Source organism: Primulina tabacum, chromosome 2 (assembly GCF_025594145.1).
Source record: "Primulina tabacum isolate GXHZ01 chromosome 2, ASM2559414v2, whole genome shotgun sequence".
NCBI lineage: Eukaryota > Viridiplantae > Streptophyta > Magnoliopsida > Lamiales > Gesneriaceae > Primulina > Primulina tabacum.
In genome coordinates this window covers 41,681,288-41,706,610 of record NC_134551.1, presented here as the reverse complement: position 1 = coordinate 41,706,610, position 25,323 = coordinate 41,681,288, and the positions used below count along the sequence as shown (strand labels likewise).

The 25,323-nt window shown below is 38.6% G+C and overlaps 2 protein-coding genes across 2 annotated transcripts; one reads left to right on the top strand and one right to left on the bottom strand.

The window, feature by feature from the left end:
* Positions 1-200: 200 nt before the first annotated feature.
* LOC142531966 (LRR receptor-like serine/threonine-protein kinase RGI3) lies at positions 201-5,594 on the top strand. Its single transcript, XM_075638253.1, has 4 exons — positions 201-3,219; positions 3,410-3,999; positions 4,361-5,064; positions 5,358-5,594. Exons 1-2 carry the CDS (start codon positions 411-413, stop codon positions 3,862-3,864), a joined length of 3,264 nt encoding a protein of 1,087 aa, XP_075494368.1. The 5' UTR covers positions 201-410; the 3' UTR covers positions 3,865-3,999; positions 4,361-5,064; positions 5,358-5,594.
* Positions 5,372-24,836, bottom strand: LOC142531972 (uncharacterized). Its single transcript, XM_075638262.1, has 6 exons — positions 24,693-24,836; positions 24,253-24,497; positions 23,999-24,161; positions 22,890-22,982; positions 6,652-6,739; positions 5,372-5,714 (listed from the first exon to the last, which is right to left on the bottom strand). The coding sequence occupies exons 1-6, from the start codon at positions 24,815-24,817 to the stop codon at positions 5,433-5,435; spliced, it is 996 nt and encodes a 331-aa protein (XP_075494377.1). The 5' UTR covers positions 24,818-24,836; the 3' UTR covers positions 5,372-5,432.
* Positions 24,837-25,323: the final 487 nt, after the last annotated feature.

Sequence of the window (25,323 nt, the reverse complement as noted above, 5' to 3'; positions counted from 1 at the left end):
TCACAGTACACCGAGATATAAGTGTTTATTTTTATTATGTTTCACAAAAAAATTGATGTTTATAAAACTATCTAACAATAAAGTTTCAAGTTTGATATGAATGTATGATTTTAAGTCTCAATTGAAACAAATTCATCTCAACTCAATCAAAATAAATAATTGGTAAATTTTAATAATACATTTTTGGATGGATTAAATATAGGTGTAAAAACCAAAAGAACCTATATGCATCAACATCTTCATTTAAATAAATACCAAATGTTGCAGTAATAGAAAAATAATAATAAAAAGTGGATTTGGATCCAAATCTTCTACTTTCTTTCAATCTATAAACGAAACATGGGGTTCCCCCCTCGGCCTCGACAATCCCAAAGAACTGATCCTCGCCTCCTCTCTCTCTCTTTGCAGCAATGGCTGCACCCTCAAGAAAGCATCCCTCCACTTTTCTTCCTGTCTTCTATTCTTTCACCGTTATTCTTTTCTTCACTTCTTGTTCCGCCATTAATGAGCAGGGCCAAGCTCTGTTGACATGGAAGAAAGGATTGAATGATTCTGTGAATGCTCTTGCGGATTGGAGTGCTTCAGACCGCAGTCCCTGTACTTGGTATGGCATACACTGCAACTCCGATGACGACGTGGTGAAGATTATCTTGCAAGCAGTAGACTTGCAAGGTCCGTTGCCTTCAAATTTCCAGCCACTCAAGTTACTGAATACTCTGGTTCTTTCGTCTACGAATCTAACCGGCACGATCCCGAAAGAGTTTGGAGATTATCTTGAGCTGGTTACGATTGATATTAGTGATAACTCCATTGTCGGGGAGATTCCAGTTGAAATTTGCAGGTTGAACAAGCTTGAAGACTTGTCCGTCGACACAAATCTGTTGACAGGTAGCATCCCTATGGAGATTGGGAATCTCACTATGATTAAGAATCTTATGTTCTTTGACAATATGCTCAGCGGTGAGATTCCCAAGACTGTAGGGAATTTGAGAAATCTTAAGGCATTCAGAGCTGGGGGGAATCAGAATCTGGAGGGTGAATTGCCCCGGGAGATTGGAAACTGCAGCAACTTGGTTATTCTCGGCCTTGCAGAAACCAGCATTTCTGGGAGTTTGCCGGCGTCAATTGGGATGCTGAAAAAGCTTCAAACAATAGCAATGTATACATCTATGCTGTCTGGTTCAATCCCAGAAGAGATTGGAAATTGCAGCGAGTTGCAGAATCTGTACTTGTATCAGAATTCGATCACAGGTTCGATTCCAAGTCAGATAGGGGGACTCAAAATGCTTCGGAATATGCTATTATGGCAGAATAGTATGGTCGGAACAATCCCATCCGAGCTTGGAAGCTGCAGCGGTTTAAGCATTGTAGATTTGTCGGAGAATCTACTGACAGGGAGCATACCCACGAGCGTTGGGAATCTTCTGGAGCTCCAGGAACTGCAGCTTAGTGTCAATCAGCTATCCGGTGTTATACCTTCTGAGATACACAAATGTGCTGCTCTGACTAATTTGGAAGTCGACAATAACCAATTTTATGGAGAAATCCCAGTTCAGATTGGCGAATTACCCAGCTTGAACCTGTTTTTTGCCTGGAAGAATAACTTAACAGGCATGATTCCTGAATCTTTAGCCCAGTGTGTGAATCTCCAGGCTCTTGATTTTTCTTACAATCAGCTCTTCGGTCCAATCCCAAAACAGATTTTCACGTTGACAAATCTGACAAAACTGCTCCTTATCGCCAACAATCTTTCAGGCTTTATACCGCCTGATATAGGAAACTGCACAAATTTGTACAGATTAAGGATAAGTGACAACATGTTGGGCGGTAGTGTTCCATTGGAAATTGGAAGGTTGAAAATTTTAAATTTTCTTGATATGAGCAACAATCATCTTGAGGGTGGCATTCCTCCTTCCATTTCCGGCTGTGAAAATCTTGAGTTCCTTGATCTTCACTCAAATGGGCTTACCGGCCCTTTGCCTGATACCCTTCCGAAAAGTCTCCAGTTTGTAGACATTTCAGACAATAGTTTATCCGGCAACCTAACCCCTAGCATCGGTTACTTAACCAAATTAACCAAACTCAATCTTGGGAACAACCAACTGGCTGGCAGAATCCCATCTGAAATCATGTCCTGCAATAAGCTACAACTAGTTGATCTTGGGAGCAATATTTTTTTCGGTGATATACCGAAAGAATTGGGCAGACTTCCATCGCTGGAAATCGCTCTAAACCTCAGCAATAATCAATTCACTGGTGAGATACCAGAGGAATTTTCAAATCTTGACAAATTAGCAGTTCTCGACCTTTCCTACAACAAACTTTCTGGAAACCTTGAAATTCTCAAAAGCCTTCAAAACCTTGTGTCCCTCAATGTGTCGTTCAACGACTTCTCAGGCGACTTGCCTAGTACCCCGTTCTTCCGGAAGCTGCCATTCAGTGACCTTGCAGGTAACAAAAATCTCTACATCTCTGGTGGAGTTATCCCTTCTGTGGGTACTTCAGGCCATGATAAAGCCACCATGAAGATTGCGATGCCTATTCTTGTCAGCGCCAGTGCAGTGCTTGTGCTGCTCGCTATTTACCTGCTAGTTCGCTCTCGAGTGGCTAAGAATAAATCAATCGAAACTGACACTTGGGAGATGACATTGTATCAGAAGATGGAGTTCTCAGTTGAGGACATAATAAGAAACCTCACGTCATCTAACGTCATCGGGACTGGAAGCTCCGGGGTTGTGTACAAGGTGACAGTTCCTAGTGGGGTGACCCTAGCTGTGAAAAAGATGTGGTCATCCGAAGAATCAGGAGCATTTGATTCTGAAATTCGGACTCTTGGTTCGATCAGACATAAGAACATTGTCCGGCTGCTGGGCTGGGGTTCAAACACGACATTAAAACTTTTGTTCTACGATTACCTTCCTAATGGGAGCTTGAGTTCACTTCTTCATGGAGCTGGCAAGGGACGGGAAGACTGGGAAGCTAGAAACGATGTAATACTGGGAATTGCACATGCTCTTGCATATTTGCACCATGACTGTGTTCCCGCGATCATACATGGTGATATCAAAGCCATGAATGTACTATTAGGCCATCAAATGGAGCCGTATCTTGCTGATTTTGGCCTAGCAAGACTTTTCAACAGAGAAACTGATGTTAGAGACAATCTGAAACAGAGTCAGTGGCCTCATTTAGCTGGTTCTTATGGCTACATCGCACCTGGTAGATATACCTTAAACCCGTTTCTTGATTCAACACTAGCATTTCCCGTCTTTTAAAGTTTCAAAAAAACTAATATATTTTCATGTGTGAGAAAAACAAGATATTGTCTCCCTGTACGAAATTTCTAGCTCCGCCACCTTAAACAATTATCTTGTTAATTGACTTGAATTTGTGATATTTTCTCTCACAGAACATGCTTCGATGCAACGTATCACGGAAAAGAGCGACGTTTACAGTTTTGGGGTTGTTCTCTTAGAGGTTCTGACAGGGAGGCACCCTTTAGATCCAACGTTGCCAGGTGGTGCACATTTGGTTCAATGGGTTCGCGACCACTTGCACAGCAAGCGCGACCCAGTTGATATTTTGGACTCCAAGCTAAGGGGCAGAGCCGACCCTCAGATGCATGAAATGCTACAGACACTGGCTGTCTCATTTCTGTGCCTTGGGGCACGTCCCGATGATCGTCCAATGATGAAAGATGTTGTGGCCATGCTCGAAGAAATCCGGCATGTGGACCCTCTGAGGCCAGACACTGACTTGTCGAAAGGAAATATATCAGGCAATCACAAGACTCCTACTACCGCGAATCTGGTGTTACAAAGGTCCTCTGGTTGCTCTTTCGAATTCTCTGATGAATCTGTTTGAACAAGAAAAGTCGGTACACTACATTTTAGCTCAACCGTAACAGAGGCCTTCTGTTTTTAATAGTATCGTACGATATAATAACTTGTCGTTAATTTAGAGCATCTCATGTTAAAATCAAGTTATGCCCCTAGCCTGGTACTTAAAGTACCGTTTGGTTCATGGTACGAGATATATAGTATGGGATAAGTAATATTTATAATAATAAAATAAATAGAAAATGATAGTTAATATAGTGCTTGATTTAATTGATTAAATTTGAGATAATATGATATTACCATTTTGTCATTGTTGAAAATATTAATAATATTATTTATTAAAATTAATATCGTAATTTTATATTATTGATTTGATTGATGTGAAATAAATTATTACAAATTTGATTGATTTGAAATAAATAATTAATAATTTGATTGATCGAGATAAATAATACTTGTACAAAACAAGTGATATGATAGGACTATTTATATTAGTACTTACAAGTACTTGAACCAAACAGTATCTTAGTGAGTAGATGTGACATACTAAGTATAGGCAAAAGCAATGATTGTGTGATGTAATTTTTAAAACAGGCATTTAAGGCAAGTTAGTAAGATCTGATCTTACTACTCTGGTCACCTGGTCCTTAGCTATATCACATGTTAATGTGATAACTAAGATATGAATTTAGGACATTATGTATCCTTCATTACAATACTAAATAAATGACTATTTTTTGTCCTGTAATCAATAAATGGTAATTACTTTTGTTATCATGCACAACATAAATCATGATTCGTGACATTTACTTTGAGATGTTTCACTAGTTTAAAAAATTTTGAAATACACAGTTATATCTTTGAGTACTTCATAACCACTCGGTTAACCACTTTTCCTCTACCAAATTATAACATATCGATGTATATTGATCCACATGCCAGGTCATGCACATATAAACGTATTAAATGGCATCAACATTACTGAAAAACCATCAATGAGTAAGTAAAAAAGGGACTAAGCACACCTTTTTCAAACAGAATTAAAATACAAACACAACTGCACGCAGGATCGTATGTATCTTGTGCAATTTTAGATGTATATATAATCAATCCCTTTTCATGGGCCATTGCCATAAGAAACGAGCACATGCGTTACAGGCACAAAACCCTTTGGGGTGACAGACACCAGTTCCTAGCAAAGAGAAGATTCATTTGACTAAACACAGTTGGGGAAATACCTCAAGGGTTGGATCCAATTGTTGTAACGGGCCAAGTGTGTTTTTTCACGTGACTCATATATTGCTTTATATGAAAAAAATACACGCGACCTTCTTATAACCACTAGGATCAACCTTGTAATAATATCCTAATGGTGGTGTCGAACTAACCGCAAAGAGAAATATGGAAATTTATTCTAAGCTTTGCATTGGATGTCTAGTCTCCAAGAAATGACTGTGACCTTTTTTCCATAGCCTTCAAACAACTGTTATTTTCGTCCAAAATTGTGTTCTTTTTAAGGTCGACTGCGTCGGTGACTCAACGTGGAATCACTTTTTAGTGCATCTACATTAAGTGGCTTACAAATAGAGGACTCTATGAAGGACACTCAGATTCCAACTTCTTCAAGATAAATTTAACAACACTCCAACTATATCCACGATATTGAAGCCACCGGATGATTCTTGATTTTCGTGTTTCACGAGGTATGGCGTGACTCCGCATCCATTGCTTTGAGGCCTGAACAAAAAGCTGGTCTATAGATAGCTTAGACATTGCAAGCCCTGAATCTTGATCTTCACTGGTTCCATCATTTTCAAATACTAGTTTTATTGCCTTCTCTGCATCTACATCATTCACTCCTTTCTTGAATAGTTCCTAGTTGAGAAATTACAATTCGATCATAGGAAAATGTTCCCTTGCTTAAATAATCAAGGTTATAACTTCAAGGGATTGAGTTTAAGGATAAATTTACTTGCACAGAAAAAAATGGCTGGATAATATAAAGATGGAATAAGCCACGAATCCAGTGTCTCGGTATTTTAAAATTCAAAATATTGAATCCTCGGGAACAAAAGCTTACTATGGTGTTTATACAGTTTCAAGCAGCATGTTCCTCAAGTGGACATCAACAGGCAAAACATAGGGGAGTAATAACTAAACTAAATGAACATAGTATCATTAACTTTAACACATACCAATGCCATTTTGCCACTCAATCTTAATCTAAGTGCAACACTTCACTGCAAAGTTACGAAAACCATAACCCCAAGCCCAAGAAATACTGCTTTTCAAAGGTAGCTATTAAATATTTTGTTGTAAAAAGAAAACATTTGATTACTATGCCAAAAGGTTGATGAGTTAAAAATTGAAGAAATCGATTCAAAGTTAAAAGTGGTAGCCCAAGAAAATAAATTTGAGTACCAACTTCTTTTAATCTAATTGTTAATTCAAATGACATTTGCAGTTTTCCTCAATGTTCTGCTATTTATTTTACAGATGGATTAGGGAACTCCTCAAGTTTGATCATACAGTTAGGAACGGACTCCATTAGCAAAGCAACACAAAGTTCAGAGCTTAATAATGCAACACTGGCACTTTTATTTCTTCCATTCTCCCCAAAACAAAAATCATCTTCCCCTAACCTAAACACCATGGACAATTGCACAAAAAAAGATGGCCCCACACGGAAATTAAAACAAAGATGCAATTTAGAGGATGGAGTTGGGTGAGGCACATGCCGACATTAAAAATTTCTCATGGATATAATATAATATAGATACCTATCCATAATATAGTATCAACATAAGTTTACCTGTTTGATTCGCCGAGGACCCCAGCTTGAGGAAGACCATCTAGAGCGAGCAAATGTTTCCGCATATAAGCAGTCATTGATCAGACCCCTTCAGTAAATAGTAAATGTCAAGGATCAGCCATATTTGTGCAAGCGGATTAAGCCGTGAGTTATTTGGTTTTCTTAGAAAATTACTTTATCTCACAAAACGCCTGATAGTGTTGCTTGCACAAGTAATGATTACACCACCAATAATCCAGTAACAGATTATGTGATAAGTGCAATTTATTGCACTTTTATTACTTGTATTTTGACTTGGAATTTTGTGATTCTTGAACAGATTTTATGAGATTTGTTGTTGTTTTTGTTGTTGTAGTTTGGAAGCTTAGGAGGAGAGTTTGGAGTATTAAAATGTTGAATTGGAAAGTCCAAAAGATGCAAAAAATACAGAAGCTACAACACACCCGCACTTATATTTACACCGCACCCGCGGTGAAGCACCGTACCCGCGCTGGAAAACATACCGCACCCGCGCTCACACACCAGTAGCTGCACCGTACCCGCGATGACTTCCTGACCGCATCCGCGGTCCTTGCAAGACAGAATCCGGAAAATCTGTATTTTGGTGTGTTGCGCATGGAAGTCCAAGATTTGATTGTGTTGCGAATTAGGGCTTGTCTGGGACTATAAAATACATCATATTTTTACCATCTACGGTATTGGGGAGCCAAGGAAAGAGTGGAGGCTGCTGCTAGAAGATTGAAGACCCAAGTTCATCAAGTTTTTGGAGAATCTTTTGCACAACTCCGGGGACGGAATCAGCACTTCAAACTTTTGTTCTAAGTTCTTCTTTCTTTTGTTTTTCATTTGATATGTCTTGTTTTAGAACCATGTTTTGTTGGTTTGCTTGTGTTATTATGAACTAATTTTTATTTCTAGAGGAAAGATGGAACAAAACTAGAAACCATGTGTTGGAATTTATGAACTAAGCTATTTAAGTTCTTCATATTGTTCATTTGTATTGTTCTAATCTTAATGCTTTCAATTTATTGGCCATAATTTGAATGATTACGTCAATGGTATATATAGAGTTCGGGAGGGCCTATAATGCTATTGAAACCCATAGAGAATCTAGTGCTTGATGTGTTATTTAATTGTAGATTGTTGATGGGGACGTCGCAATCCATTTTTAGATAACTATTATCTACTTAACACTCGGGAGAGGGAGTAGATAATTATAGGATTCTTGGCTAATGAATAAGAATGATTTTTATAACATAGCGACAAGAAATTACACATGTGGACGGTTGCGTGAAATCAGACCTCTAGATCTTTTATTCCATTGTTATTTGCTACAATTTGGTGTTACATTTAAATCCATTTTCAATTTAGTTATTCTTGCAAACAAATCTTTTAATTGATTGTTCTAAATAAAGTCGAGACTATTTTAATCACAAGCACTGAGATACGTTTATATACACACTTCTTGTGGGATCGACACTTGTACTCAAAAATACACTTTACTATAACTTGACGTCGTGCGCTTGCGAGCAATCAAGAAAACACGCAACAAGTTTTTGGAGCCGTTTCCGGGGAGTGTTTATTTTAAATTTATATTAGTATTGTTACCAATTAGTCTAGATTTTTTAATTTAGAGCTGTTTTTATTGTATTACATTAAACATTGATTTGTTTCTTATCTTTGTTTGACAGTGCATGCGAAGATCGCAAAATCTTCACTTGCTTACCTTTGATCCTGAGATCGAAAGAACCACAAGAAGATTAAGAATAGCGATAAGAGAAGAGATTCAAGCAATGGCTGACAACATAGATAATGAAAATCCATTCCCTGCAATACCCATCAGAGATCATTTTAGGCCAGTACTAAATGCTCATTATTCGGGCATAGCACGAGGGACTATTAATGCAAACAACTTTGAGCTCAAGCCCGCATTGATAAACATGGTTCAACAGAACCAGTTTGGGAGAGCCGCTACTGCAGATCCTCATCTACATCTCAGAACATTCCTTGAAATCACTGACACGGTAAAAATAAATGGTGTTTCTGATGATATAATTCGATTGCGCTTGTTTCCTTTTTCTCTTAGGGACCAAGCAAGAGGAAGGCTCCAATCGCTTTCTTTGGGGAGTACATGGCAGGAGTTAGCAACCAAGTTCCTTGCTAAATATTTTACACCTGCGAAGTCTGCACAGTTGAAGATTGAGATAAGTACTTTTAGGCAGACTGACTTTGAGCAATTATATGATGCATGGGAACGGTATAAGGAGTTGTTGAGGAGGTGTCCAAACCATGGTTTTGAAGATTGGGTACAAATTGAATTGTTTTACAATGGTTTGAATGAACAAACAAGAGACGCTGTGGATGCAGCAGCTGGTGGCACGATATTTGCCAAATCACCTGATCAAGCATATGATTTGCTTGAACAGATGACCATTAACAGTTATCAGTGGCCGTCCGAGAGGTCAGGAGTAAAGAAGACAGCTGGAGTTTATGCCATAGATCCTATTACATCACTCACCGCACAAGTTTCAGCTTTAACAACTCAAATTGCAGCTATGAATAAGGCTAGTACAGCAGAGGTTGAAAATGCATCGGTTGTTATTGAAGAACCACATATTTCTGATGAGGCTCATTATATCAACAATAGGAATTTTGGTGGCTACGGAGGATATCGAGGTAACCCTCCCCCTAACACTTATCATCCTGGTTTGAGAAATCATGAGAATTTTTCATATGCTAATAATAAGTATGTATTGAATCCTCCACCGGGGTTCAATACATCGAAGGGGGAAGGATAGCCTTTACTTGAGGATCTAGTTGGGACATTTGTTGCTGAATCTAGTAAAAGGATGGCTAGGACTGAATCTCATCTTGATGGCATGGAAACTCACATGGGAAATATGGGTTGTAACAATCATGGGCCATTAGGCTGAACCAACATCGCGAAAACTTGAAAGTCCACGTGCACCACATACATGTAAGTTATTAAATTTATGTGGTATTTTATTAAATTATTTTAAAGTATTAAATGCATGTTTATTTCATTAATTTCTATTTTAATTCATGATTTATTTAAAGTTCATGCATAATTGTTGCATAATAGAATTTATTCAATGATATTTTAAGGGTTCATGCATTAAATATTTTTAAGTTGCATTTCGCGCTCGAACGAAGTCGGGAGAATTATCGGAAAAAATTATTTTATTACATGATTAATTTTCATTAATTAATTTCAGGTGTTTTTAAGTGTATTTTTAAAAAATGGGCTTTATTGGATATTTTTATTCGCATGATTTTATTTTTACCCGGTACGCAAATTTTATCGAATCGGGGGACTTTTTGAGGGTTCCACTAATATTTTCGAAAACTTTCCGACACGAAATATTTTTCGGGATTGTGTTTGGACTTAATGGGCCTACTTTTAAGCTTATTGAGCTTAAAACTCTTTTCAAACTTTTAATTAAGCAATTTGGGGCCCATTAGCTATTTAAATAATACTAAACCTACACTAAACCTAACATTGACCCACCATCAGCCGACACCCTCCCCGTTCACCATTATTCCTCCCAATTTCAGCAGCCCCTCTACAGCAAAAGCTTCGGCCATGGCTTTTCCTCGCAAAGAAATTCTCCGGCGCTCTCCCGACGTCCGTTCTTCATCGTTTTTGCGTAGGAATCATCAAAGGCACCCTCGTATTTTCATTTCTCTTCATACACGTCTTAAATATGCTGATTTTGATATATTTGTATGAGAATTTTTTTATCTACATCATTCTTGCATTTTCAGAAAAATTGACATGAAAAATTCGGTCCCTTGCATGTTGTTGACGTTTTCTTGTAAGTGTTGCAAGGGCTGCTGTTCTCAGTGTGTGCTAGTGGTAGTCCGCTGCTGGGAGTGGTGTAAGAATGGTGGGAGCCTTGGTTAACGTAGAAGTCGCGGGGTACTTGTTTGAGGTCTAGCTAGGAGTGGTGCTTCGTGACTTGCATGGGGTCTTGTCCTTGGGTTGTTTCAGTCCAGTAGCATCCTAGGGTGGTCCAGGGGAGGTTGGATAGGAGCTGGTCCACTCGGTCTCGTGTTAGAGGCGGAATTATGGGGGGGTTCAGCACTTAGAGTTTTCAGGGAGGCTTGCATGAAATTTCCAGCAACTTGTGACTTGTTTTTCGTGGGCTTAGGTGGACTGGAAAATGTTGTTTATAGGCTGGCGGGATGTATTTTAAGGCATGGTTAAAGTTGGGAAAGTTTTGGTTAAATTTCGGGTCGATTAAGGTTAAAACCGGGACCCCGGTCCAAATTTTAAAACGAATCGGTTAAGTTCTGAATTTGACTCGAGTTTACGTCTAGGAACGCTTGTAAATATGTTTTGGGACATTTTAAGGAGTTTGGTAAGCTTCAGGTCAATTTTAGAGGTCCAGGGGTAAAACGGTAATTTTTGGGTTTCCAGGGGCAAAATGGTCATTTTGCACCCGGGGTGAAATTTTGGTACTGGCAGCGCCTCGAGCACAAATTTATGATATTTTAAATGTTTATGCATCATGTTCATGATTTTTATGGAATTATGATAAATACGTTGCATGTTTGGTTTATAGGAAAAGTTACGTATATGTATGTTTTTATTAAGTGATGAATATGGCGTTATATTTGAAGGATGAGAATTGGTTGTGACTGACAATGTATATGCATACGATGATATGAGATATGATTAGCTGAGGCCCGGGCTCAGTGGACGGGTAATGCTGTCGCTGATGTCCCCCGCCGCCCGGTACTGTGGTTATACGTAGATGGATCCATCGATAGAGCTGATACGAAAGTCACAACTAATGAACTGAATTCAATTAAAAAAAATGTATACGTATATGATGACACGAGATAACATGATTTGACATGATATGATTTTACACGACACGTTAATGTTATGCTATTAAATGCATGAAAGATAGGTTGAGTATGATATTTTTCACTGCTGTGTGCTATGTATATGTACTTGTTATTGCTGGTACATGTGTGTTGAGTCTTTAGACTCACTAGACGTGTGTGATGCAGGTGAGCATGTTTTTGAAGGGACAGGAGGTGCCGAACTGAGTTGGCAGGACTGGATGTGCGTGCACGACCCGAGGACCACACTTTTCCGCACATCATGATTTTATGAGCTTTGAGTAGACATGATCGATTTTATACGTTTTTATGATACGCTGTTGATTTTAAGGATTTTACTGCTTTAATTTACATATGCATGATCGTGGGCCGAGTGGCAATAATTTTTAAACTATGACATCTTTTTTAGTCGGTGGGTTTCGATTATTTTAAATCGCATTTTTAGTAGGGTTGCATGCATGCAAATTATTTGAATGTCTATTTTCGAAAATGTGAGCTTTCGGAAAAAAAAATATTTTCGCACTTTTAAAAACAAGGAGGACGTTACATGGGTGCCACAATGAAATCATTGGAGACAGATTGGACAGTTGGCTAATGCATTGAGATATCAAAATAGAGGTCAATTCCAAAGTAATACTGAAGTGAATCCAAAGGAGCAATGCAAAGCTGTAACTTTGAGAAGTGGAAGAGAACTTGAGGTTGAAAAATCCAAAGAGAATGAGGAATATGAGAAGAGAGTTGAAGAGGATGAGGGTGAAAATGAAAGGAGAACAAGGTTGAGGAGTCTCGGATTGAAACTGAAGTTGCACGGATTCATATACTAAAACCGACTCTTCCATACGCACAGAGATTTAGGAAGAAGATTATTGATGATCAATTTGCAAAATTTTTGGAGATTTTCAAGAAGATTCACATCAACATTCCATTTGCTGATGCTTTGGAACAAATGCCAAACTATGCAAAGTTCATCAAATATGTGATGTCAAAGAAGAGGAAGTTGCAGGAGTTCGAGACAGTGAAGTTGACCGAAGAGTGTAGCGTCATTCTCGAAAAGAAGCTACCAGAAAAACTAAAAGATCCAGGGAGTTTGGTACTCATGTTAATAAAGCTTTATGTGATCTTGGAGCGAGTATTAATCTTATGTCATTTTCTATTTATAGGGACTTGAAGCTTGGGAAGGTAAAACCAAACACTATAACTTTGCAACTTGCAGATAGGTCACTCACCTATCCTCGTGGAATTGTTGAAGATGTTTTGGTAAAAGTTGACAAGTTTATCTTCTCTGCTGATTTATTACTTGATATGGAGGAAGATCAAGATGCTCCATTGATTTTTGGGCGACCCTTCTTAGGCACTGGAAAAGCATGATATATGTATACAAAGGAGAACTCACCTTGATAGTTGGTGGGGAAGCTGTGATAATCAACATCTATAAGGCTATTAAAGGTAACGACTGAGGTGAGTACTTGTAAAAGCATAGCTATAATTGACTCCTGTGTTGCTGAGATTGGTATAGGTCATACAGTAGAAGATCCATTAGAAAGATGTCTTTCTAGTACTGTCGGTAGAGTTGATGATGATGATGATTGGAAATTGAGAGAGCAACTTTTAGCTCTTGAGGAGTTGCCAAAGGTGAAGGAAGCCGCACAGGAGAAGTTGGAAGAAGAAAAGTGTTCAGAGATAATACCTTCATCCCCTGTTTTGAAGGAATTGCCAAGCCATCTTTGCTATGCTTTCTTGGGTGAGAAGTCGACATATCCGGTAATTATCTCTTCCTCTCTTACTTTAGATGAAAAAAAGAAATTGTTGAGAGTGTTGAGGAAATTTAAAACTGCATTTGGGTGGTCGATTTCTGATATCAAGAGGATTAGTCCCACCATATGCATGCATAGGATTTTAATGGAAGAGTCATACGCTCCTTATGTGGATCATCAGATGAGTCTAAATCCAGCCATGAAGGAGGTAGTGAAAAATGAAGTGTTGAAATTATTAAATGTTGGAGTTATATATGCTATTTCTGACAAGCAGTTGGGTGTCTCCTGTGCAAGTAGTGCCTAAAAAAGGGTGGAATGACTGTGGTAAAGAATGAAAATGATGAACTAATATCTACTCGTACCGTGACTGGATGGCGAGTATGTATTGATTATAGGAAGTTGAACAATGTCACACGTAAAGATCATTTTCCATTACCTTTTATTGATCAAATGCTTGATAGACTTGCTGGTTATTGTCATAACTGCTTTTTAGTTGGTTATTCAGGTTATAACCAGATTGCTATAGCACCGGAGGATCAAGAAAAGACAACATTTGCTAGCAAGTTATTGTCATTACTGCTTTTTAGTTGGTTATTCAGGTTATAACCAGATTGCTACAGCACCGGAGGATCAAGAGAAGACAACATTCACGTGCCCCTATGGTACGTTTGCTTTTAGGAGGATGCCTTTTGGGCTATGCAATGCACCTGCTACTTTTCAGAGGTGTATGATGGTCATATTTGCAGACATGGTGGAAGACATCATGGAAGTCTTCATGGATGATTTCTCGGTATTTGGCTCTTCATTTGATCACTGTTTACATAACCTTTCCCTCGTTTTGCAGTTATGTCAAGAAAAGAACTTAGTTCTTAATTGGGAGAAGTGTCATTTTATGGTCCAAGAGGGTATTGTTCTTGGACATAAAGTGTCTTCTAAGGGATTAGAGGTAGACAGAGCCAAAGTGGTTGCAATTGAAAAGCTTCCACCACTAAAGAATATCAAAGGAATAAGAAGTCTCTTATGACACGCCGGGTTTTATCGTAGATTTATCAAAGATTTTTCTAAGATTACTAAACCTTTGTGTAATTTGCTTGAAAAAGAATCCACTTTTATTTTTGATGATGATTGTCTGCAGGCATTAGAGAAGGCATTTGAGAAGATCAAGAAGGCATTGGTGACAGCATCAATCATGATAGTGCCAGATTGGAAGGAGGCCTTCGAGTTGATGTGTGATGCAAGTGATTATGCAGTAGGTGTGGTGTTGGGCCAAAGGCATGATAAATTTTTTAGATCAATCTACTATGGAAGTCGAACCATGGATGCTACACAGCAAAATTACACAACTACTGAAAAGGAGATGCTTGCAGTAGTGTTTGCATTTGACAAGTTTAGACCCTACTTGGTTGGCACAAAGGTAATTTTTTCACTGACCATGCAGCTATTCGATACCTATTTGCCAAGAAGGATGCAAAACCACGCTTGATAAGGTGGATTTTAATGCTCCAAGAGTTTGATTTTGAAGTGAAGAATAGGAAGGGGTGTGAAAATCAAGTGACCGACCACTTGTCACGGCTCGAACTTGAAGATAAGAAAGATGAAGGAACCATAAAAGAAGCATTTTCAGATGAACAGCTGTTTGAGGTAAATTCTTTACTCCCTTGGTTTGCTGATATAGCTTAATTTCTTGTCTTGTGGTACTCTCCCTCCAGATTTGACTTATCATCAAAAGAAGAAATTCTTTCACGATGCAAAGTTTTACCTATGGGATGATCCATACGTCTTCAAGAGATGTGCTGATCAGATGATTAGAAGATGCGTAGCGGAAGAAGAAGCGAAAGTTATTCTTGAACAATGCCACTCTTCACCATATGATGGCCACTTTGGAGCATCAAGAACAGCAGCAAAGATATTGCAGTCTGGTTTTTATTGGCCTACTTTGTTCAAAGATAGTTATACCTTAGCCAAGTCATGTGATAGATGCCAAACGGTTAGCAATATTTCTAGACGCCATGAGTTTCCATTGACCAATATTTTGGAAGTGAAACTTTTTGATGTTGGGTATTGACTTCATGGGACCATTCTCATCTTCTTTTGGTCAATCTTATATTTTGCTTGCTGTGGATTATGTGTCAAAATTGGTAGAAGCAATTGCCACCAATACTAATGATGCTCGAGTGGTTGCTAAGTTTGTTCACAGGAACATCTTCACAAGATTTGGGACACCAAGAGCCAAAATTAGTGAAGAAGGTACACATTTCTGTAATAAAATCTTTAACTCACTTTTGGCTAAATATGATGTGAAGCATAAGGTGACCCTGGCATACCACCCACAAGCAAATGGACAAGACGAAGTATCCAACTGGGAGATTAAGAAGATATTGGAGAAAACGGTGAAGACAAACCGGAAAGATTGGGCACTGAAGCAGGATGATGCCTTATGGGCGTACAGAACTGCATACAAGACACCTATTGGATGTCAGCCTATAGGTTGGTCTTTGGTAAGGCCTGTCACTTACCACTGGAATTGGAACACAGAGCTTTTTGGGCCGTGGAAAAGCTCAACTTTGACATGGAAGCATCTGGTGAACAGCGGCTATTGCAATTGATTGAGATGGAGGAATTCATAAATGAGGCTTATGAGAACGCAAAGATCTACAAGGAGAAGACCAAGAAGTGGCACGACAACCATATCTTGCACTGGAATTTCGAGCCCCGACAACAAGTACTGTTGTTCAATTCACGCCTCAAACTATTTCCTGGTAAGCTAAAATCAAGATGGTCGGGGCCTTTTACAATAGAATCAGTCCAACCATATGAAGCCATTGAGCTGAAGTGCAATGACGGAATAACGTTTAAAGTAAATGGACAACGGATCAAGCATTATTATGGGACCGAAGTACGGCATGTTGACAACATTCCTTTGGGTGGATCAACTTGATTTAGACTGGTGGCAGTCGGGCTGACGACGTTAAACCAAGTGCTTATTGGGAGGCAATCCAAATTTTTGTTTTTCTATTGCATTTCGTTTTCGGTTTTGCTTTTATTCTTGTATTCTTATTTTTGGTTGTGTATTTTTGGTTTAGTATGTTCTTGTATCTCCCCAAATCTTATGACTCCCAATTGTGTTTTTCAGGACTAAAAATTAGAGGAGAAAACAATTTCAAAGAGTGCACCCGCACTAGAAATCTACCGCATCCGCGGTAGTTGAAGACAGAAAATTAAAAATTTCCGGTAGCCATACCGCTCCTGCGGTGCAAACATTAACGCACCCGCGCTGAGTTGACAGAAGGTGGATCGCACCCGCGGTAGGATTTTCATCGCACCCGCGGTGTCTGCTGACTGAAAACTAAAAATATCCAGAAGGCGAAGCACACCCGCGGTCTATTTTTCAGTGCACCCGCGATCATTTTCCAGAACCATTACCGCACCCGGCGTAGAAACTTCACCGCGCCCGCAGTAGCTTAAGGCCGATAATTCTTGAATTTCCAGTATCATCACCGCCCTCGAAGTCTATTTTGTACCGTGCCCGCGCTAATTGTCCAGATTGTGCACCGCTCCCGCGGTACCTTATTGAGCGCGCCCGCGGTCGACAAATGCTAAGTCATAAAAATTTCCAGAGACTAAACCGCACCCACAATATATTCTGGACCGCACCCGCGGTCGATGATTTTAAACACTGAAAGGGGCAGAAATTGGACATTACCGAAGAACACTTATCCCCACCTTCTCCTTCACTTCGAAATCCTTTCTCACAAAACACATTCCACACTCAAATTTTCTATCCAAGCACACATTTCCCACTCCACACATACAAACATTCACTCATTTCATCCAATATCCATCTTCATTCCACAAAATCAACACCAATACTACCTAGGGTTTGGAAAGGGGCTCGAAAATTTTACACCAAGGATTGATTGGAGCTTCGATTTTGTTCTTCCAAGACACATTTCGACACTCAAGGTGAGCAAATCCATACTACATTTGCTTTGAAATTCGAAATTATTGGTGGTTTTGGCTATGGAAGAAAAGTGAGATTAATATTCAATTTTAGTGGAATACATTCTTGACATTATTGATTGGATTGGTGTGTATATTGAGTTTGGGGGAGTGAAAAAATCATCAAGTTTATTGAATTGGATTGAAGGGGAAGTTGGTGCTTTGAAAGTGTTTGACAAAATGCCCCCAAGAAAAAAACAATCAAATGGTGCATCCTCAACTGCGAATTATGATGCACACAAGTTCTGGGACGACAAGGCGGAGGAAAATTATGGTAAAATGTTGAACAAGAGCATTGTGAAAGAGAGGGGATTTGACCTGAGCTTCCCCCGAACCGAGATCGGATTAATGCTTACCGCTAGGCATTGGGAGGATTTTGGCAAGCAACCACAAGATGCGGTCATTTCTTTGGTACGAGAATTTTATGCTAACCTTAAGGTTAAGCATGATCATTTGAAAGTTTTGGTGAGAGGAAAGATGGTAGCGTTTGATGTTCATACCATCAACACAATGTATGGTATCCCCCCAGTCATGCATGATGAATACGAAGAATATCGGACTGAGGACGTTGTTCATAATAATATTCTCCAGACTATATGCATTGAGGGAGCGGAGTGGCAATTGAGAGAAGATGTGTATTTAAGCCTAGCCAAATCAGATCTGACAAATGTTGCCAAAGATTGGTATTCGTTCATTTCGGCTAGGATTAAGCCTATTGACCATACTACCACCGTCATCAAGGAGAGGACAATCCTGACTTTTTGCATCATGACGGGAAAGACAATTGACTTAGGTCAATTGCTTCAGAGCTCGATGTTAGATTATGCAAAAAGCAACTCTCCTGGTGGACTCCTCCACCCCTCTCTTACACCAATCTATGCCAGAATGTGAGAGTGACTTGGGCAGCAAATGAAGAGTTGTTAAAACCAAAGCCTGTCATTGTGGTAATTCAACCACATGGTCAGCTGAACAACATGATGCACGTCGAGCTCAAATAAATTCAACAGAAGAGCTGCAGAAAGACGTGCCAATGCTCCGGCCCCACAACCACAACCGCAACCAAGAAATGTGCGAGATCGATTAACCCATTTGGAAGAAGAGATGCGCCATCAACGCCAAGACATGGACGAGTTTCGGTTTAGGACCGATACGTTCATGGGCTATATGATGGATTTCACATCCGTCTTGGCTCAACAATTTCCATCAGCTTCCGCATCGGGTAATCCATTTCCACAACCTCCACAGTGGCCGCCCACATACTATCCGCCGGAGTTCCACCCACCACTAGAAGGCGCAGATGATGAAGATGGCAATGACCACTGACGGTCGTTGCCCGAGGTATGTGTATTCCTCTGTCTTTCATGATCATTTACATCGAGGACGATGCACATATTTTAGTTTGGGGGATAAGTTATTTATTTTATTTTGTGTGTTCATTTATTTAGTTTTATCTGAGTGTTTTTTTTTTTTTTTGCTTGTGATTTTGTTTGCTAGTGAGTTTGTAGTGTCATAGTCATGAAAATTTTTGAAATGGCCAATGATGAACAAAATTTGTGTGTTGAGAAGAAAGGTCATGCATTTCATTTGTAGCCATGAGCCAAGGTCTAACATTACAAACATTACAAATCCTATTGACCAAGTCATAATTGTCCAATATACTAGTGGAGAGGGATTGGGAAGATCAAGCCTATGGACAATCGATAAACACTTACATTGAGTACGAATCTTGATCAACTTTACACACACCTCATTGCATCAAATATTTACTAAGTACTCCTTTCTTGAATGAATATTGCTGCGAACCCAATTTTTACCGAAAAATGTCTCTTAATTTGTGTTTGCAAAAATTTATTTCAATGTCAAATGAAAATCACAGAGTTTTTTAGAAATTATAAGTCTCAAACTTACCAAATTTCACGATTGTTCTCTAAATTTTTCAAACAGTGACCTTTCTTCACAACACACAAATTTTGTTCATCACATAGTTGTCAAGGCGCTAGGCGACGTCAAGGCGACGAGCCACTGCCTAGCGCCCGAACGCCTAGGCGACAAAAGGCGATCGCCTAGCCACGAGGCGATAATATAGAGAAGCCTGAAAGAGAAGAAGCCTGCGGCAGAGAAGAATAGTTGAAAGAGAAGCCTGAAAACAGAAGCCTGCGGCAGAGAAGAACAGGTCCAGGAAGCTTCAATCTTCAATCGACAGGGGAGAATGGTGCGCAGAACGGCAGAAGCTTCAATCGGCAGGGGAGAATACGTATCGACATGCAAAACGAGGCTATTTTTTTAAAATAAATTACTTATGGGCTGAAATTAGTTATGGGCTTATTTAGTTGGGCTTTGGGTCATTAAAAAATAAAGGAGAAGCCTGCTTATGCGATGCGCACAGGCTGCTGCAAAGAGGCGGAACGCCTGGAACGCCCACCGCCTGGAGAAAGGCGGTTTTTCAAGGCGCTAAAGGCGCTCGCCCAGCCATGCACGTCGCCTGGTTGTCCATAAGGCGCTGAAGATCCGCCTAGCGCCTGAGGCGCGCCTAGCCTAGGCGCGCCTCTGACAACTATGGTTCATCATTGGCCATTTCAAGAAATTTCATGACTATGACACTACAAACTCACAAGCAAACAAACTCACAAGCAAAAAAAAAAAACACTTAAATAAAACTAAATAAATGAACACATAAAATAATATAAATAACATCTCCCCCAAACTAAAATATGTGCATCGTTCTCGATGTAAATGATCATGAAAGACAGAGGAATACACATATCTCGGGCAACTGACCGTCGGTGGTCATTGTCACCCTCATCATCTGCGCCTTTTGGTGGTGGGTGGAACTCCAGCGGGTAGTATGCGGGCGGCCACTGTGGAGGTTGTGGAAATGGATTACCAGATGCGGAAGCTGATGGAAATTGTTGAGCCAAGACGGACGTGAAATCCATTATATAGCCCATGAACGTATCGGTCCTAAACCGAAACTCGTTCATGTCTTGGCGTTGATGGCGCACTCTTCTTCCAAATGGGTTAATCGATCTCGCACATTTCTTGGTTGCAGTTGTGGTTGTGGGGCCGGAGCATTGGCACATCTTTCTGCAGCTCTTCTGTTGAATTCTCTCTGAGCTCGACGTGCATGATGTTGTTCAGCTGACAATGACCTATGTGGTTGAATTACCACAATGGCAGACTTTGGTTTTAACAACTCTTCATTTGCTGCCCAAGTCACTCCCACATTCTGGCATAGAGGGGTGGAGGAGTCCACTAGGAGAGTTGCCTTTTGCATAATATAACATCGAGCTCTGAAGCAACTGACCTAAGTCAATTTTCTTTTCCGTCATGATGCAAAAAGTCGGGATTGCCCTCTCCTTGATGACGGTGGTAGCATGGTCAGTAGGCTTAATCCTAGCCGAAATGAAGAGATACCAATCTTTGGCAACATTTTTCAGATCTGATTTGGCTAGTCTTAAATGCGCATCTTCTCCCATTCGCCACTCCGCTCCCTCAATGCATATAGTCTGAAGAATATTATTATAATCAACGTCCTTGGTCCGATATTCTTCGTATTCATCATGCATGACTGGGGGGATACCATACATCGTGTTGATGGTATGAGCACTTTGTGTTGGTGAATTGAGATTTTGTCTAGAACTATCCAAACAACACTCGAGGCGAAATACGGACAAACTATGATTTAGGAATGATTTAGGTGATTTTTGAATCGGTTGAGCCTTTCGAGCCACCAAATAAAAATAATTTATCATTTGTCACCTCTTTGTAACCTATATGAATTCGAATGACACAAGTAAATATGTGTAAAAGACCCTCATTCGATATCATTTCAAATATCCCATATTTACCACCCCTTTGAATATCTTATACATTAATTTCTTACCTTCTCAAGGGAGTAAGAATTCAAAGGATCAAAGAAATTGAAATTCTCTTATAAAAGAAAAGAAAAATGAATGGTGTTTGATTGAAGAAGTTGGAGAAAAATGGGAGAAATGGAGATAAAAGAAAAAGTAGAGTATGCAAAAGAGATAAAAAAAAATTCAACTTATTCCCTTATTTGAATTCCTAGTCTTCATTTGTAGCCAAGAGCCAAGGCCTAACATTACAAGCATTGCAAATCCTATTGACTAAGTCATAGTTGTCCAATATACTATTGGAGAGGGATTGGGAGGATCAAGCATATGGACAATCGATAAACACTTACATTGAGTAAGAATCTTGATCAACTTTACAGACACCTCATTGCATCAAATATTTATTGGGTACTCCTTTCTTGAATTTTGCTTTGAACCCAATTTTTACCGAAAAAGACTTCTTGATTTGTGTTTGTAAAAATTGAAATCGATTGAGAATGTTTTGAAACATGAGTTGAAGAGATTAGAAGTTTAGAAAATTAACCGATTGCATGATTATATCCGGATGAAAAATTGGTTGGATTGATTTGACTTGTCATATATTGAATAATGAATGCATGAAGAGTTAGTTAAATTATCTTGAGGCCAAGTTCTTTTAAAAATATTTCATGACTTGTTTGTTTTTGTTGTTTTGTTTTGCTCGGGACTAGCAAAATCCTAAGTTTGGGGAAGTTTGATAAGTGCAATTTATTGCACTTTTATTACTTGTATTAAACATGGAGTTTTGTGATTCTTGAGCAGATTTTATGCGATTTATTGTTTTTGTTGTAATAGTTTGGAAGCTTAGGATGAGAGTTTGGAGTATTAAAATGTTGAATTCGAAAGTGCAAAAGATGCAAAAAATTACAGAAGCTACAGCACACCCGCGCTTATATTTACACAGCACCCGCGCTCACACACCAGTAGCTGCACCACACCCGCGATGACTTCCTGACCGCACCCGCGGTCCTTGCAAGACAGAATCTGGAAAATCTGTATTTTGGTGTGTTGCGCATGGAAGTCCAAGATTTGATTGTGTTGCGAATTAGGGCTTGTCTGAGACTATAAAATACATCATATTTTTATCATCTAGGGTATTGGGGAGCCAAGGAAAGAGTGGAGGCTGCTGCTAGAAGATTGAAGATCCAAGTTCATCAAGTTTTTGAGGAATCTTTTGCACAACTCGGGGGACGAAATCAACACTTCAAACTCTTGTTCTAAGTTCTTCTTTAATTGTAGATTGTTGATGGGGACGTCGCAATCCATTTTTAGATAACTATTATCTACTTAACACTCGGGAGAGGGAGTAGATAATTATAGGATTCTTGGCTAATGAATAAGAAGGATTTTTATAACATAGCTACAAGAAATTACACATGGTGGACGGTTGCATGAAATCGGACCTCTAGATCTTTTATTCCATTGTTATTTGCTACAATTTGGTGTTACATTTAAATCTATTTTCAATTTAGTTATTCTTGCAAACAAATCTTTTAATTGATTATTCTAAATAAAGTCGAGACTATTTTAATCACAAGCACTGATATACGTTTATATACACACTCCTCGTGGGATCGACACTTGTACTCAAAAATACATTTTACTATAACTTGACGTCGTGTGCTTGCGAAGCAATCAAGAAAACACGCAACATTATGCGAAACTATTAGTGAAATTTTATTTTTCTTTCTTGAAGAAGTTATGGAATTAGGCTAAGCACCTGCTCTGAAAGTCCACTATCAATGCATCAACAATTTCAAGAGGAAATCTTTTTCTCTGTAGTTTCTTTTTCAGCTCCAGGGACGTAAATGCTCTGAAAGAATACAGCATTTCTCGTTACATAAAACTGCCATACGCATATAAGAAAAATCATTGTCAAATATGACTTTGATTGAGCATCACAAATCTTTTAATCTCATATAATTACTCTTAACAGAAAAGTTTGGTGGTAAAATAATCACAAGGTTCATTATACAGCCATCACAAAGATGTCCACAAAATGAAGATTTATCATCATAATCTTTGTATTGATCACATTAATTATTAGTGGGAATCTTGAAGGATTAGTTAACAACTAAGCCCTAGCATCACCTAAACTGAACCTTAAATGGGGATTCACTCTCAATGCAAGAACAAACGCGTGAGAACTCCCAAGTCTAAACCAATAAACTGTAATGTCTCAATGAGCTTGTCCAGGGACTCTCTTCAGTGGCCACATTATCACAATGAAAAAGGAAACAAAATAATGTCATTCACAATCCACTGGAATCCCCTGTTCAAGCCATTTTGAGTCATCATTAGGGACTGAATCATTTCAAAGTTAGGCCTCACCATCCCAGCTGCAAATGCAATCTTGTTTATGTTGCATAACACAACTACATGCACCAAATTTACAATAGGGTCAACTTCAGCCATTAATTATTTCAAGTGAAGGTAACTATTATTCCTGGAAATATTGAACAGAGAGGCTTTCACAAATTCAAGACTAAGTAAGAATCAAAATTTGGTTTGTGAATGATGCCCTATTCATTACAGGATTTATTGCTCCAGCTTATCACAGCATACAGTACCTACATTTCTAGTTGTGAAATCAATTGCACCAGTTTCTGCTTGTTCAAGGTTGCGTCTACTAGTAGACCAGCTGCCAAGTGAGCTACATAAAATTCGGTGGCGTCCTGTGCTCACAGCACATAATGCTATTCAGGATTTCTCATCAAGCATAAAAACATAATGTATATCGAGATGAATTTGTTGATAGTTTGAACTGACAAGGTAGTAGGTACCCAAATTAGAAAAGAGTTCAAACTTCGAAGTATATCAAGTTAAAACCTGGAAGCAAGTAACTCAATGGCCAACTTCTCAACATCTTGCTGACTTTGACCAGCTTGAATTCCTTGACGTAAGTTACTATAATCCTCAACCATGTCCTCAACATCTTCGGTAAATTCATCATTCACAGCAATGAAGTCGTCCTCTTTATCTTCTTCCACCTCTAAAATCATCACAAAACAAGTTAAAATTCAATCACAACTGGGTTGACTGAACCGTTCTCAAATTTAAACAATAGTTTATGTTAGCAATACGTAGGTATTCATGATTCTCGGGCCCAGTATCCAGAACCCTCCCGCGAGAATTACTGGAAGATATTACTCCAGGCACATTTATATCCAGGCTATCATGCTTCTCCCGTTCCACCAAGTTCTTCACACCCAAAGAAGAGGGTTCAAAATTTTCACTTATTAAACATTTATTCGGAACGTATTTAACTGGGAATGAGCTACAATAATCTCTGCCCCTTGCGCAGCACAGGAAACTGTTCCTCTTTACCCTAAAAGATTAAATCTTTAATCAAATAATACCCTCATAACATCATAGCAATTAGTCACACGAAAAGTTGCAAGATTAATTGTCTCCAAAAAAGAAAAAGAAAAACGGAGATTAGTTTCTTCAAAAGCGATACATTTTTACTTTCAATTTTCAATAGAAAATAAGAAAAGAAAAAAAAATTGAATGAATTTCTTACCACGGAATCAGAAAGACTCGGTAATGGGGTTTGGATATCGTTGTGTAGATGAAATTTGCAGGAAACGACGCCATGTTCAGATTTTGGAGAATCCAATGACGGCCAAATTTGAAGGTTATAGGCATGGTTGGCAATGGCCGTGGCTTACATTCCGTGGAAAGGTCAAGACGTGAATAATTTTTAAAAATTTATATAAATTTAAAATTTTGAAAAAATATTTAAAAATATGTAAATCAAAATAAATATTATTTAAATAGATTATTTGATTAAAACAATATAGTAAATATATTTTTTATATTTTATTCGTGTCTTATTGAATCACAAAACATATTTTTGTTATATATCGAATTTTTCTCAACCCTCTCAAAATTGAAATATTGAAACGTCCACTACTCGTTTTCTTAAAAAGTATTATAATTTTTTTTCTTCCTAGTAAAACGCCCGAAATAAAATAAATATATATACTTTAAATTATCTTGCACCATTTTAAAAATAAAACAACCAACTATATTTGAAAATCTAAAGAAAATAGTTTAAAAATAAAAAAGCGTCAAACTTTTGCAAATCTTAACTTAGCAATAAAGCTAAATATATCAACCTCTCAAAAATCAATCAAAAGCATAAATAAAAG

Coding starts and splice junctions, on each gene's coding strand:
- LOC142531966 (XM_075638253.1), top strand. CDS start 411: ATGGCTGCACCCTCAAGAAAGCATCCCTCCACTTTTCTTCCTGTCTTC. Junction 3,220..3,409: donor TTATGGCTACATCGCACCTG/GTAGATATACCT, acceptor TTTCTCTCACAG/AACATGCTTCGATGCAACGT.
- LOC142531972 (XM_075638262.1), bottom strand. CDS start 24,817: ATGCCTATAACCTTCAAATTTGGCCGTCATTGGATTCTCCAAAATCTG. Junction 22,983..23,998: donor ATTGAGTTACTTGCTTCCAG/GTTTTAACTTGA, acceptor GTATTCTTTCAG/AGCATTTACGTCCCTGGAGC. Junction 5,715..6,651: donor GTCCTCGGCGAATCAAACAG/GTAAACTTATGT, acceptor TTTCTCAACTAG/GAACTATTCAAGAAAGGAGT.